We start from the raw sequence: 12,021 nt of genomic DNA, 5'->3' as shown, positions 1-12,021 counted from the left end.
TAAAAAAAAGAAAACGTTTTAATCAATGATGGTACATTTACTGTGGAATACTATTCAGTCACTAAAAAGGAGATAAAATTGTATGCAGTGAAAGGATAGAGAAAGGGAGAAAAAAATTATGTAGTGCCTTATATTGAAGAATAATGTTAAAGTATAGGGACACCTAGAAAAATATCAAGAAGCATATACACCAAACTTTGAACAGTGGAGACAGATTCGTGGGCCAAGGTCATTCTAATCATATTTCTGTACGGAATTATTTTACAGCAAATCTGTATTAACGTTGAATTTTTAAAATATTTTGTAACATGCATAGCTTTAACAAACACATATTCACCAGGTTAAATCTAAACCTCCTCAGAGAAAACTGTTTTCTCTCAGGTTAGGTCTTAATTTTCTTTAGCTCACAATCTGTGATTGATTTGTTCGTAAAACATTTTTATTGTCTCTCCCATGATAGGGTAACGGGGCAGGGGTCCCATCTGCTTTGCACTGTACTTTACAATAATTATTATTTGCCTCCAGAAAACTGTGATAAATCGTAGCATACCAAGAAATAACATATACAGGACAGATCTCCTGTTCCTATTAAAATCCAGCTGTCAGAGGGGACCTGGGTGGCTCACTTGGTTAAAAGAATGACTCCGGCTCAGGTCATGATCTCATGTCTAGCTCTGTGCTTACAGTGCAGAGCCTGGAGGCTGCTTCAAGTTTTGTCGCCCTCTCTGCTCCTACCCTGATTGCACTGTCTCTCTCTTAAAAATAAAACATTTTTGTTAAAAAAAAAAAAAGACATTTAAAAAATAATAAAATTAAGCTGTCTGTGGCTCTTCACTTAGTAGTGGTACAGGGCCAGCAAGGGGATTGATGTGTGTTTAATGAGTGAATAAAGATAAGTGTACCCCTAAAAGACAAGGACCACGAAACATGTTCTGGGCCTCCTAACCTACATGCACGGTGGACTAATGGGGAAACTAAAACCAAACCAACAGGCACAAAAAACCCGTAGCACAACAGGGAACAGTGGCTTCGGAATTTGGGCCTGAGTGGGAAGGAATGTCAGATCGGTGTGCGCAGTTCCACTGAACTCCGGAAAGAAGGATGCACCAGGACCGGGAGCCAGGAGTCTAAAGGAAAAAGCAAGGCCTTCGGAGTTGCAGAGATTCTGTAGGAACCTATACTACGCTCGGCGGAACAGGAGAAAATGATGACTAATGGAAGGGGCAAACAGCTATGCAAAAAGTAGAAAGCTACCTTTCCACCCAATAACTCAACCGCGCGACCGAGAAACCCGGTGGCATGTAAACGCTGGCGTCATCTCGCAGCGCCGAATCACCATAAACAAAGGAGGCCTTGGTGGAGGCGGAAGGGAGGCTGTCTGGAAGTCACCTGATACACAATAGGCCACCCTTCCCTTCTGGCGAAGTTGTAGAATCAAATTGTCAGGGCCATAGAGAAAGTTGCTTGCACTAAATAAGAGTTGTCTAATGTAAATTAATTATCTCACCTTTCCTACCTGTGTCGTAATTTAAAATTGCCCAAACAAAAAATGGCGGCACAAGCGCTGGGTCCTACCATAGAGACTGAGGCCTAGAGGAGCCCGGGCACGCGTCTTGTGAGCTGCGACTTGGGCCCTGGCGCCCCGCCCCCGTCAAGAATATTCAGGGCTCGCCGGCGGTCGGGAGTTCCTGCGTCTGCGCGAAGATGGTGGCGGAGGAGAGCGTCCGCGTGGTTCGTTGTGGCGGCAGCGAGCTGAACTTCAGGAGAGCGGTGTTCTCCGCGGATTCTAAGTATGGGGCCACCGCAGACTGTCAGCCGGGCTGAGGGACGTGAGTCGCCGGGGAGGGGGAGGAAGGAACTGTCAGGCCGGTCCGGACTTGCCTACCGGGGGTTCTGGGCTGAGGGAAGGGGGCGCATGCGGGAGCCCCCCAGGCCGCGCTAAAGGGGGACCGGTTGACTGAGTGCTGTTTAGAGGAGCGAGAAACCACTTAGGCCGTGGGCCTGCAGGCGGGGGCTCCTTTACGGGACGGCTTGCCTGCAGGTGGATTGAGGGGCGGGGGGCGGGCCCACGTGTGTGGAATCAGCCCCGCGGTGCGGCGGCGAGAACGCCCAGGCTAAGGTCTGTACGCCGCTGCCATTGCAATACTACAGAGAGTGTCCTTTCGGAAAGAATTGTGACTTTGAATTACGGAAGGACTAAAGATTTCCATTTTCTCCACACTCCTCTTTCTCCTAAAAATGTATTTTGGCAACTTTGCGTGATAACTCAGGTTAGAGTCTGTGCGGGATAATAGCGTATGCAATCCCCGGTCTCTATTCTCAGGAGTTCAGCAGAGCTGGAAACAAAACTACTCCGTGGGTTCAAAACCCGTTTCTTACATTATGTGACCATGCAAGTTCTTAATCTTTGCCTCAGGAGCCTCATCCTGAAACAGGAATAATATTTTGTGATCCAACTCCTAGGGTTGTTGAGAGGGGTAAATGCTTTAATACGTATCGATCAGGAAAAGCAAGCCTGGTACTTAACGGCTTTGGGTATGTCAGCTGTCATCATTATTGCTCTATTGTCAGTATAATCTAGAAGTGACGTCGTAGAAAGAGGTTTTCAAATCATTTAAAGACAAAGTGACCCTTAGTTAATTAACCCTTTCTATCTTAGAAGAGTAACGGTAGTATCTTAATGGAAGTTTGTACCCTGTACAATGTCTTGCTTATGGGAGTATGATAGTTGTTGTATGCATGCATGACTGAAGGAGTTTTCATAAATAGCTGAAGAGGCCAAAAAAAAAAAAAATCCTTGGGCTTACATGAAAGAGCGCTTTGTTGGTATTCATCTTATCAATCAGGAAGAAACCAGATTTCAAGAAGGTAGCAAAGCTCTGCTTACATCTAGCTATCCACTTTCTTTTTCCAGTGTACTGCTTCACCAACTTACTCATTATGATGAGATGCAGTGTGTTTCATTTACCAAGCCCTACAATTCGTTTAACTTTTTGTCAGTTACATATTATTTATAACAAGCTGACATGACAAAAATTAAGATAATTTTAATATTGATCCTGTAAATTTCAAGATTTTACAGACTAGTGAGGAAAATAAAAGTAATTAGTAACAAATGTTTCATACTATGGTACTTTGGGAGTTCCTAAAGAGAGAGTTCTTCAGACTGGTGAGGACGGACAGGTTGCTGAGGAAATGACATTTAAGCTAGGTCTAAATAGATGAATGAGGGGCGCCTGGGTGACTCAGTCAGTTAGCGTCCAGCTTCGGCTCATAGCATGATCTAACGGTTTGTGGGTTCGAACCCCGCATCGGGCTCTGTGCTGACAGCTAGCTCAGAGCCTGGAGCCTGCTTCGGATTCTGTGTCTCCCTCTCTCTCTGACATTCCTCTGATCGCGCTGTCTCTCTCTGTCTCTCAAAAATAAATAAAATTGGTGAATGATATTTTGACTAGGGGATATGGATGGAAGACATTCCAGATAGTGGGCCCAGTATAAGAGGAGTAGAGGCCTAAGTATATTACTTTGGTACAGTTAACTTGTATGAGAAGTATATGAAGAGAGCTAGTGAGGTTGGAAAGGGAATGTGAAACAGCTCTTGGTTTGGTCCAAAGAGACTATTTTCTTTCATACCCTAGATGGAGGGCAGTGGAAGGTAACATGATTGGGTTTCTTCAAGAATATTAATCCGAAGACTAAGTAAAACTTAAACTTATGAAGACTTCCATAAAACTAAGTAATAAGTGGTGGAGAGTGGCAAAATCCGAGGTAGGTTGGCTTAGCATACTTGAGGTACAGTGATGGCGTAGAGGAGGGAGTTAATGTAGTGAAAGTTTCCTTTCAGTAGTAGGATCTTGCAAGACTAACAGGAGTTTGTCCCACCAGTGATATTGGGGGATGGCATCCAGGCGAAGTGAGCAGCTTGAAATTGCTGGGGTAAGGTAGGGGGTTTAGGTAGTGTGATATGTGTAAGGTCAGCATAGTTGCAGCATAAGGTATAGGGAAGTGGTGAGAGAAAAATCTGGAAGAGTACAGACCAGGGCTTAAAAGGCTAATACAGGCATTCAAGCAAGAAATTACTTTGGCCTAGGGGCGCCTGGGTGGCTCAGTCGGTTAAGCGTCCGACTTCGGCTTAGGTCATGATCTCACAGTTTGTGGGTTCGAGCCCCGCATCAGGTTCTGGGCTGATAGCTCAGAGCCTGGAGCCTGTTTCAAATTCTGTGTCTCCTTGTCTCTCTGCCCCTCCCCTGCTCTTGCTCTGTCTCTCTCTCTCTGTGTCTCGCAAAAATAAATAAAATGTTAAAAAATGTTTAAAAAAAGAGAAATTACTTTGGCCTAAACTAAGATAGTGTTGCAGATGAAGAGAAAAGACAGAATTTTGGAGTGAATCAGCACTTGGGATTAATGAGATGAGTTTACATTGGGACTTGTTTAGTTTAAGGTACCTGTTAAACAACCAGGTGGACCTAACAAGTAGTAGGTAAAAAAAAAAAAATCAGTACTGAAGTTTGGGGAATTTGGTAAAGATTTAGATGTGGGATGTTTGTTTTTTGTTTTTGTCTATATAAAAAGTAGTAATTAAAATCAGCTCTCTAGCAAATTAACAGGGTCATAGTGAACTCATTAGGATTTTGGATATTATTTCAAAGGTACTACAGGTATTGGCTAATTTATGCAAAAAGGAATAAGGTAATTTTGTATTTTGCTTCAAGGAGGTCAAGAAAGCTGAAATCGTAAATAAAACTAGAATTGTGGAATTTTCGCTGTTTCCTCTTGTTCACTGGGTCCTCTTGGAACTAGGACGAAAACTCTGTTCTGCCTAGTTGAGGGGGTTGTTATGAGAGACCAGTTGAGAGGTGGGGGTATATATATGAGAGTAACTGGTATTCCTGTATCAGATACCAACACTGGTATTGGTATTATGTCCTGTTAGCTTTCACAGTTCCATGGTGCTTTAAGTTGCTAGGGATAGAAAATTTTTAAAGTGGATCATTCTTGCCTTTTACATTCCTAAATTCCCACAAAGCTAATGTCCAACTCTAAATACTCTTCTTTTGCAGACCATTCTGTCTACTGCTGTAATAATTTTCTTAAGTGTTACTGTCATAACTCTCACCTTTATTGCTAGTCTTGCTCAGAACCCTATTAACAATCTTCTGTTGCCTTCCTTATCTACAGCTCTTGTCCTTGGCGTTCAGGGCTTTACCTGATCTAGCTTGACTTGCTTATCCCATTGTTTTCTGGTGTAACCCAGGTCATTTCCTGACTCTTGTAGGTACTGTGTTCATTATTTCCCAGCTTTTATTTATGTTGCTATTCTTTTTCATTCCCAGCTTTTAAATTGTGCCGTCCTTCAGAGCCTTATTTAAATTTTAGTTCCTCAGGGTACCAGGGTGGCTCAGTGGGTTAAGTGTCCAACTTCTGCCCAGGTCATGATCTCACAGTCTGTGAGTTCAAGTTGGAACCCCACGTTGGGCTCTGTGCTAACAGCTTGGAGCCTGGAGCCTGCTTCCTGCTTCAGATCCGTGTGTCTGTCTCTCTCTGTCCCTCCCCCACTTACACTCTATCTCTATTTCAAAAAAAAACATTTTAAATAAATAAATTCTGGTTCCTCTTTGGAAGTACCCTAACTTGTCTATTTCAGCAAAGATGATTGAGTCCTATGTGACAGGCATTGTGGTCTGTGCTTCACATGCATTTCTCTCTGCAGGGTTTAGGTATTATTATCCTAATTTTATGGAAGCATTTATTGAGTGTCTACTTTGTGTGCTAAGGGTGTATTTGCATGTGTTGTTTCAGCTAATCCTCATAATAACCCTGTGAGAAAGTGTTACCTGCATTTTACAGTAGAGAACAGTGATGTTTTAGAGAATTAGATTTTTCCAACATTCAGCCTATTTGTGGTAAAGTTGGCATTCAAACCTATTTGTGTCTAACTTCTTAAAAATGCATCTTTTTTCTACCTACTATATTTCTGTTCTTATTTATAATAAGTAAACACACCTTTCCTCCCCTCAGAGCTTACAGTCTAGTAGGGGAAGGCTTCAGTATGCCTTGTGGTCAGTGCTCTGATAGAGCTAAGCCTACGATCTTGTAGAAGCACATTAAGAGTGGCACTGATCTAGAATGAGAAAATGCAGGAAGGCTTCACCTCAGCTGAAGTGGAGTGGGAAAGATTAATCTATCTTAAGGAAATAGGAAGAGTGTTCTGTGTAGAAAGCTAACAATACAAAAACATGGAGTGTTTCCTTTACGGACTGGCATTCACATTTAAAGCCATTCTCTACAGAGGAGCAAGGAGAGAGGAGATTCCTTTTCCCTGGGGAAGCATATCAGAATCAGGGAGTTTTCCTGGCACACAGTACCCCTCACCCACCACCATCTCGGGAAATGCCTAGCAAACTTGTTGGCATAATGGGGTGTGTCTGTGGGGGAGTGGGAGGGTAGTGGAGATGTGAACCACTTGACTAGAGCACAGTTTTCAAATGAGAAAGTAGCTCCACTCAGATCAGATCAAATCACCAAAGGCCTTAGGAGTTTAGATCATATCCCAGAGGCAGTGGGAAAACATTGACCGATTGCAATTTAATTTTATCTGTAAGGAAATAGTGTCAAATTTGCAAAATTAATCTGGTGTGAGTGGGAAAGATGAATTGAAGGGCCACACCTGGAGGCTGTAGAAAGCCCTTAGGAGTGGTCCAGCCTGGTGTTAAGATTCTGAATTAAGGTACTCATGGGAATGAAGAGGAGGATCCAGCCAAAGGGGTAACTGTATATCTCAGATGTTTTGTTGCTTGAAATTGCTTAATCTATTAGTAAAACAGGTCATTTCATGATTGCCTCCTGGCATTTAGAATAATACATCCTGATTTCCAACAGGTGAACTTGTGAAAAAGCAGGTGTCTTAGAATTGATAAAATAAGGTAGCAGTGACCCTGGTCAGCATTAGAAGATTTACTCTTTTGTTATTTTGTAATTTTTTTTGTTGGTTCATTTTATCCAGATAGTTTACAGAATCTTCAAGAATTGGGTGGATTCTGTTCAACAAACTGGATTGGACATTGTGAATCAAAGATAAATTAAGGCATTTGCCCAATGGGAGTTTATGGCCTAATAAGGAAGGGTGATATATTTGTAAATAAGTAATGTCAACACAGTGTGAAAAGTACTAGGATCAGTCATGTACGTGTTGTTTTGGGAACACAGAGAAGAGATCTGGCCTGGGGATTCTGTGGTTTGTACCTTCGGTACTGCATGGAAAACCACCCTGTTAGACATGTATAATGTTCCATGTAGTAGGCACAGAACAGTTTTTACTTGGTAGAGACTAGAAGATTTGCACTTACAAGCTCTGTTCTGTGGTTATATCCATAATGAAAATTGCCAAATAAATCCCTCCACTTAACTACTTTTAGTAATGTAGTGGCCTCTGCTATTCTGAGAAAGCCACAAATCCAGAAATACAAAAGCAAAACTAGCATTTCAGTGACAAGAAAAATAACTGTCACAAAGTCTTTGTACTCTGCTATAAAAGAGGCCTTGCCCACTAGAGAGAGCTTTGACTTAGTGGCTGTAAAGTATTGTCCCCAGTGAACAACAGAGAACACGGGAAGGGGGATCTTGGGAAGATGCTGTTAGAGTAGTAGTGCATGGTAAGTGAGAACATAGCACACAGTTTTTAATATATAGTTCCGGAAACTGTTGGTTTTAAAAGTACCTCTGTTGCAAGTGAAAAAGATTTTTCATGGACTATAAAAAAAGATTATGCTATATACAGAATACGTGAAACTTATTTTTTTCTTATTTCCAGGTATATTTTCTGTGTCTCTGGTGACTTTGTTAAAGTTCACAGCACAGCTACGGAAGAATGTGTACACATATTGCAAGGGCACAGAAATCTGGTGACTGGAATCCAGCTCAACCCCCACAATCATCTACAGGTGTCAGAGATTTACAATTGAATAGAATATTGGCTTTGTTGTTGCCAGAAAATTATGATTTGATTTTAGCTGGGAAACTTTCCAAGTTATAATTAGACAAATGTATGCATCCCTTGTGTTTCAAAAGTTTGTATTGTGCCACTTTGTTTTTACCAAAAAATAGAAAAAAGAAAAAAGATGTAAAGCAAAAACACATTCAGTGTTTATTTCGCAGCAGGGTTTTGTAGCGGCAGCGGGCACCCCTTGCAGTGAGAGTGGCCCCACCATGCTCCTTCCCCAGGAACTACACTCAGCATCTCAGCATCAAGCTGCCATAGCTTTAAACTGTGATCATCTGTGGTTTATCTTAGTATATTTCGTACATCCATTAGCAATATCAATCCCAAGGTATCAGAAAAGCCTAAGAGAGGTTACTTTTTGGATCTGGGAATGCTCAAAACTTTTCATTTAATTTAATGGTAATTGTTTCTTTCTTTTGCACCATTTCCACTACAAAAGGTTTCATAGAAATACTCTACTTTCAGATAGCAGAGGCATCCTGTAAGTTGATTTTTCTGATTCAGGGTACTTTTTAACAGTTTTAGTTATTAAAATAGGGTCACAGCCTAGACCTGCATTACCCATGTTGTATTCTGTAAACCATTGGTTCCAAAGGATGCTAATAGATGTTGCTTGAGAGAAGACATTCTTGGCTGTGTGGGTTACTGAAATTCTGAATTGTGCACTTCCAGTTGTGCACTTCCCTGAGCACAAGGTTTTACTTCCCTAAGTTACTGAATTTCTTGGTTGTAGATCTTCTCAGATCCTTTTATATGCATTATGAATATCCAAAAAGGGTGCATACTATTTGATATTTCTGAGGCTCTATGCCTTTAAATCCTTTGGTTTTTGGAACCTATTTTTCAAATCTGTTCCTTTACCAATGAGGCTCTTTACTGTTGATGCAGAAGTTATCTTAAGACCAGTTCTCTGATTTCATGTCCTCATGAAATCTTAAAATTGCCACTTTCAGAAAATGAAAATTCTTTTTTGTTTAATTTTTTTTAATGTTTTATTAATTTTTGATACAGGAGAGACAGAGCATGAGAGGGGGAGGGTCAGAGAGAGAAGGAGACACAGAATTGGAAGCAGGCTCCAGGCTCTGAGCTAGCTGTCAGCACAGAGCCTGATGCGGGGCTCGAACCCACGAACGTGAGATCTGACCTGAGCTGAAGTCGGAGGCTTAACCGACTGAGCCACCCAGGCGCCCCTGAAAATTCTTTATAAATATTATAAGTGATGTATTTTCACAGTAACAGCAGCACGTAATCCAGTGTGGCCTTAGTAAAATAAAAGTCCACTGAAACAAAGATAAAAACAAAAATACATGCTTTTAAGACTTTCTGGTGCTACCAAAGTGTGGTGCCCAAACCAGTGCCATGAGTGGTTGGTTACCACTCTACATGACAGAAGTGTGGAAATTGAGAGACCCAGAGCTATAGAGCACCATGACATTGCCACAGCATTCAAGGGCATAATAACTATTTTACGGAAGTATTGGTCTTTAATGTGTTGGGGGTTTTTTTGTTGTTGTTGTTTTAAGAGGACATTCTGAGATCATTGGAGACGCAGTCCTTTAATACCATGTAAGATGAAAGCGAGGTTGCTAATAGAGGACTGGGCTTTGAACAAGCTCTTAAGTGTTTTCATAGCTCAACAACTTACCATCTTCCTCTTGAAGATAGAGGATTGACTTTTTCCCCCTCTGTTTTAATTAAAACTTGAAATTCCTTCAAAGAGCTCTGGTTAGATTTCCTATTTTTAAAAAATAATAGGAATAAGTGACTGTGCCTCCTTAAAGCTAATGATTTAATGAACAAAATGCTATCAGTGTTGCTTGATTATTTGTTTAATATCTTAATGAAGTTTTAATTTGTAATAAGATCTGTACTATTTTTACCCTTTTAGTTGTATTCTTGTTCCTTTGATGGCACCATTAAACTGTGGGACTATGTAGATGGCATTTTAATAAAGGTATGTGGATTGTTCTTCCATTTTTATTCTTTGAAAAGGCATGGCAACATAATGTAATGACAGACACATTGTTTTTATCTACAAGGCCTAATCTTTAGATAGACCTTACAGATTGTAAACAAGTTGTAAAAGTCACACACCATAAAAGAAAAGAAATTTGATTCTTTGAAGATTTTAAACTTCCAATGAAAAGATGAGTAATAAAATTGGAAGAAAATATTTACAAGCGATATCTCTAATATACAGAAAATTCCCACAACCAAAAGGAAAAACTAATAAGTCAGTGGAAAGAAATTGGCATACGGTAGGAATATGTAACTCTCTGGGAAGAAAAAAACTAGCTAGTAAACATAAAGAGATGTTTAAACTCATTAATAAAAAATGACACAGCATTTTTTCCTATCAGTTTAGTCAAATTGGAAACGGCAAAAAACTCTAGTTTTAGGTAAAATGCAGAGAAACAGGTACTTTTGTACATAATCAGAATATAACTGATAATGAAAAAATAACTTTTATTCCAGCAATCTCACTTTTTAGGAATTTCTTGTTGAAATAATGAAATACATGTGTAGTCATTTCAACACTGTTTATGGAAGAAAAAAATTTAATAGGATCTTGATGTCAGTAAAAATCTTATATTCATTCAATAGAATACCATAGAACCATTTAAAAGAAAAATGTGGATCAAATATGTATTCATTGAAAATGTATTCAACAAATATATATTGAGTATCTTCTATCCAACAGAATGTTGGTAAACATCAGTGAGCAAATGGATAAAAAAAAAAAATCTCTGCCCTTTATGGAACCAAAGATTGAGGGGTGGGAGGTCCATATGATAAATAATATGGTGTTTTTTATCTTTCAGACTTTCGTAGTGGGGCATAAGCTTCATGCCCTCTTTACTGTAACCTGTGCTGAGGATTCTGTCTTTGTTATAATAAATAAAGGAAAACAAGGTATAGTATAATTAACTTATTTTGTTTTAATATAGCATTGATTTACTCTTTCCATAGTTTCTCAAAAATTAACATTTTGATTTTAGTCTGAAGTTCACAGTTTTTGGAGCTGGCATTTCAATTCCTTCTGTTGTTACTGCATTCATTGGGGGAAGCTTCACACCAATTCTGAAATACACAATGAGGGAATGATTACTTAATATTTAGTTGTAATAATAGATTGCATAGCTCAAATTTCAAAGCTGTTTTGCAAAGGTAGCCTAGAGTTTATATTTCTACTGAAGTTAACCTGTCATTCTTAAGTATCACTATCATTTTACCCATTATTGAAAACCCTTTTGATCCTGAATCTGTCAGGAATGGTATAGAAAACAGTTTGAAATTAAGAGCCAATAGTGTAATTAAGTTATACATTTTTATTACCATTGGAACATTATTTCATTGAAAATTGCCATGTTTCAGAGCATTTTATGAATTTCTGGAATATCTGTAGAGGTCACAAGTAACTACCCTTTAGCAGAGACTATGATACGTCAGAACATTGACATGAGAGATATAATTCCAAAGAATTTTTCTAACATCAGAATTCAAGAAGGTCACTGCACCCTCTGGTCTTCTCTGTGTAAAGTACAGCTATATATAGAATTCAGAGATGAAAGCAGCTTTAAGGTACTTCCTGAGCGTCTGCTAGACTGGCTCATGCCTCATTAGCTAAATGAATCCTTTCCACAGTAGATTTTTGTTGTTGTGGGCTTTTTAGGGGTCAAGAGTCTTGGTTTTATGTATGTTTGTTTTGGGCTGGAAAAATTTACAGATTGTTTTCTATCATGGACTTTTATTAAAACTATGAAAGTTACATCTGTCTTTAAAATTTGGTGAAGTCTGTTAATGAGTAATATTTTTTCTGTCAAAAATGTGACATGAAAGAATAAAGGCAGTAAGTTTCGTTATTTTAGCCCATAACAAGCTCTAGAGGGTATTCCAAAGACTGTTCTTCAAATGGCAACATTTCTTAAAATAATTAAGTCTCCTTCCTAGTCGACTTTTTAGATAATACTCTTTAGTATTTAAAAGTATGTGGATTCTTAATGTCCATTCACCTTAGACAT

At 39.5% G+C, this 12,021-nt stretch overlaps 1 protein-coding gene and 1 long non-coding RNA gene across 2 annotated transcripts in view; one reads left to right on the top strand and one right to left on the bottom strand.

Annotated features, from left to right (window-relative positions):
- The window catches only part of LOC115287629, a 6,965-nt gene extending 5,388 nt beyond the window's left edge, over positions 1-1,577 (bottom strand). The window contains exon 1 of the long non-coding RNA XR_003906572.1: positions 1,508-1,577. This is a non-coding gene — a long non-coding RNA (uncharacterized LOC115287629). The remainder of the gene's footprint in view (positions 1-1,507) is intronic.
- A 69-nt stretch (positions 1,578-1,646) lies between these two features.
- The window catches only part of WDR75 (WD repeat domain 75), a 30,025-nt gene continuing 19,650 nt past the window's right edge, over positions 1,647-12,021 (top strand). The window contains exons 1-4 of the mRNA XM_029934265.1: positions 1,647-1,790; positions 7,811-7,940; positions 9,888-9,953; positions 10,822-10,912. Coding sequence (XP_029790125.1) covers positions 1,705-1,790; positions 7,811-7,940; positions 9,888-9,953; positions 10,822-10,912 — 373 coding nt within the window. The 5' untranslated portion in view covers positions 1,647-1,704. The remainder of the gene's footprint in view (positions 1,791-7,810; positions 7,941-9,887; positions 9,954-10,821; positions 10,913-12,021) is intronic.

This window comes from Suricata suricatta, chromosome 3, assembly GCF_006229205.1.
Source record: "Suricata suricatta isolate VVHF042 chromosome 3, meerkat_22Aug2017_6uvM2_HiC, whole genome shotgun sequence".
In the NCBI taxonomy this organism is placed as follows: Eukaryota; Metazoa; Chordata; class Mammalia; order Carnivora; family Herpestidae; genus Suricata; species Suricata suricatta.
The sequence above is the reverse complement of the archived record's forward strand: the minus strand, read 5'-3'. Positions and strand labels throughout refer to the sequence as shown.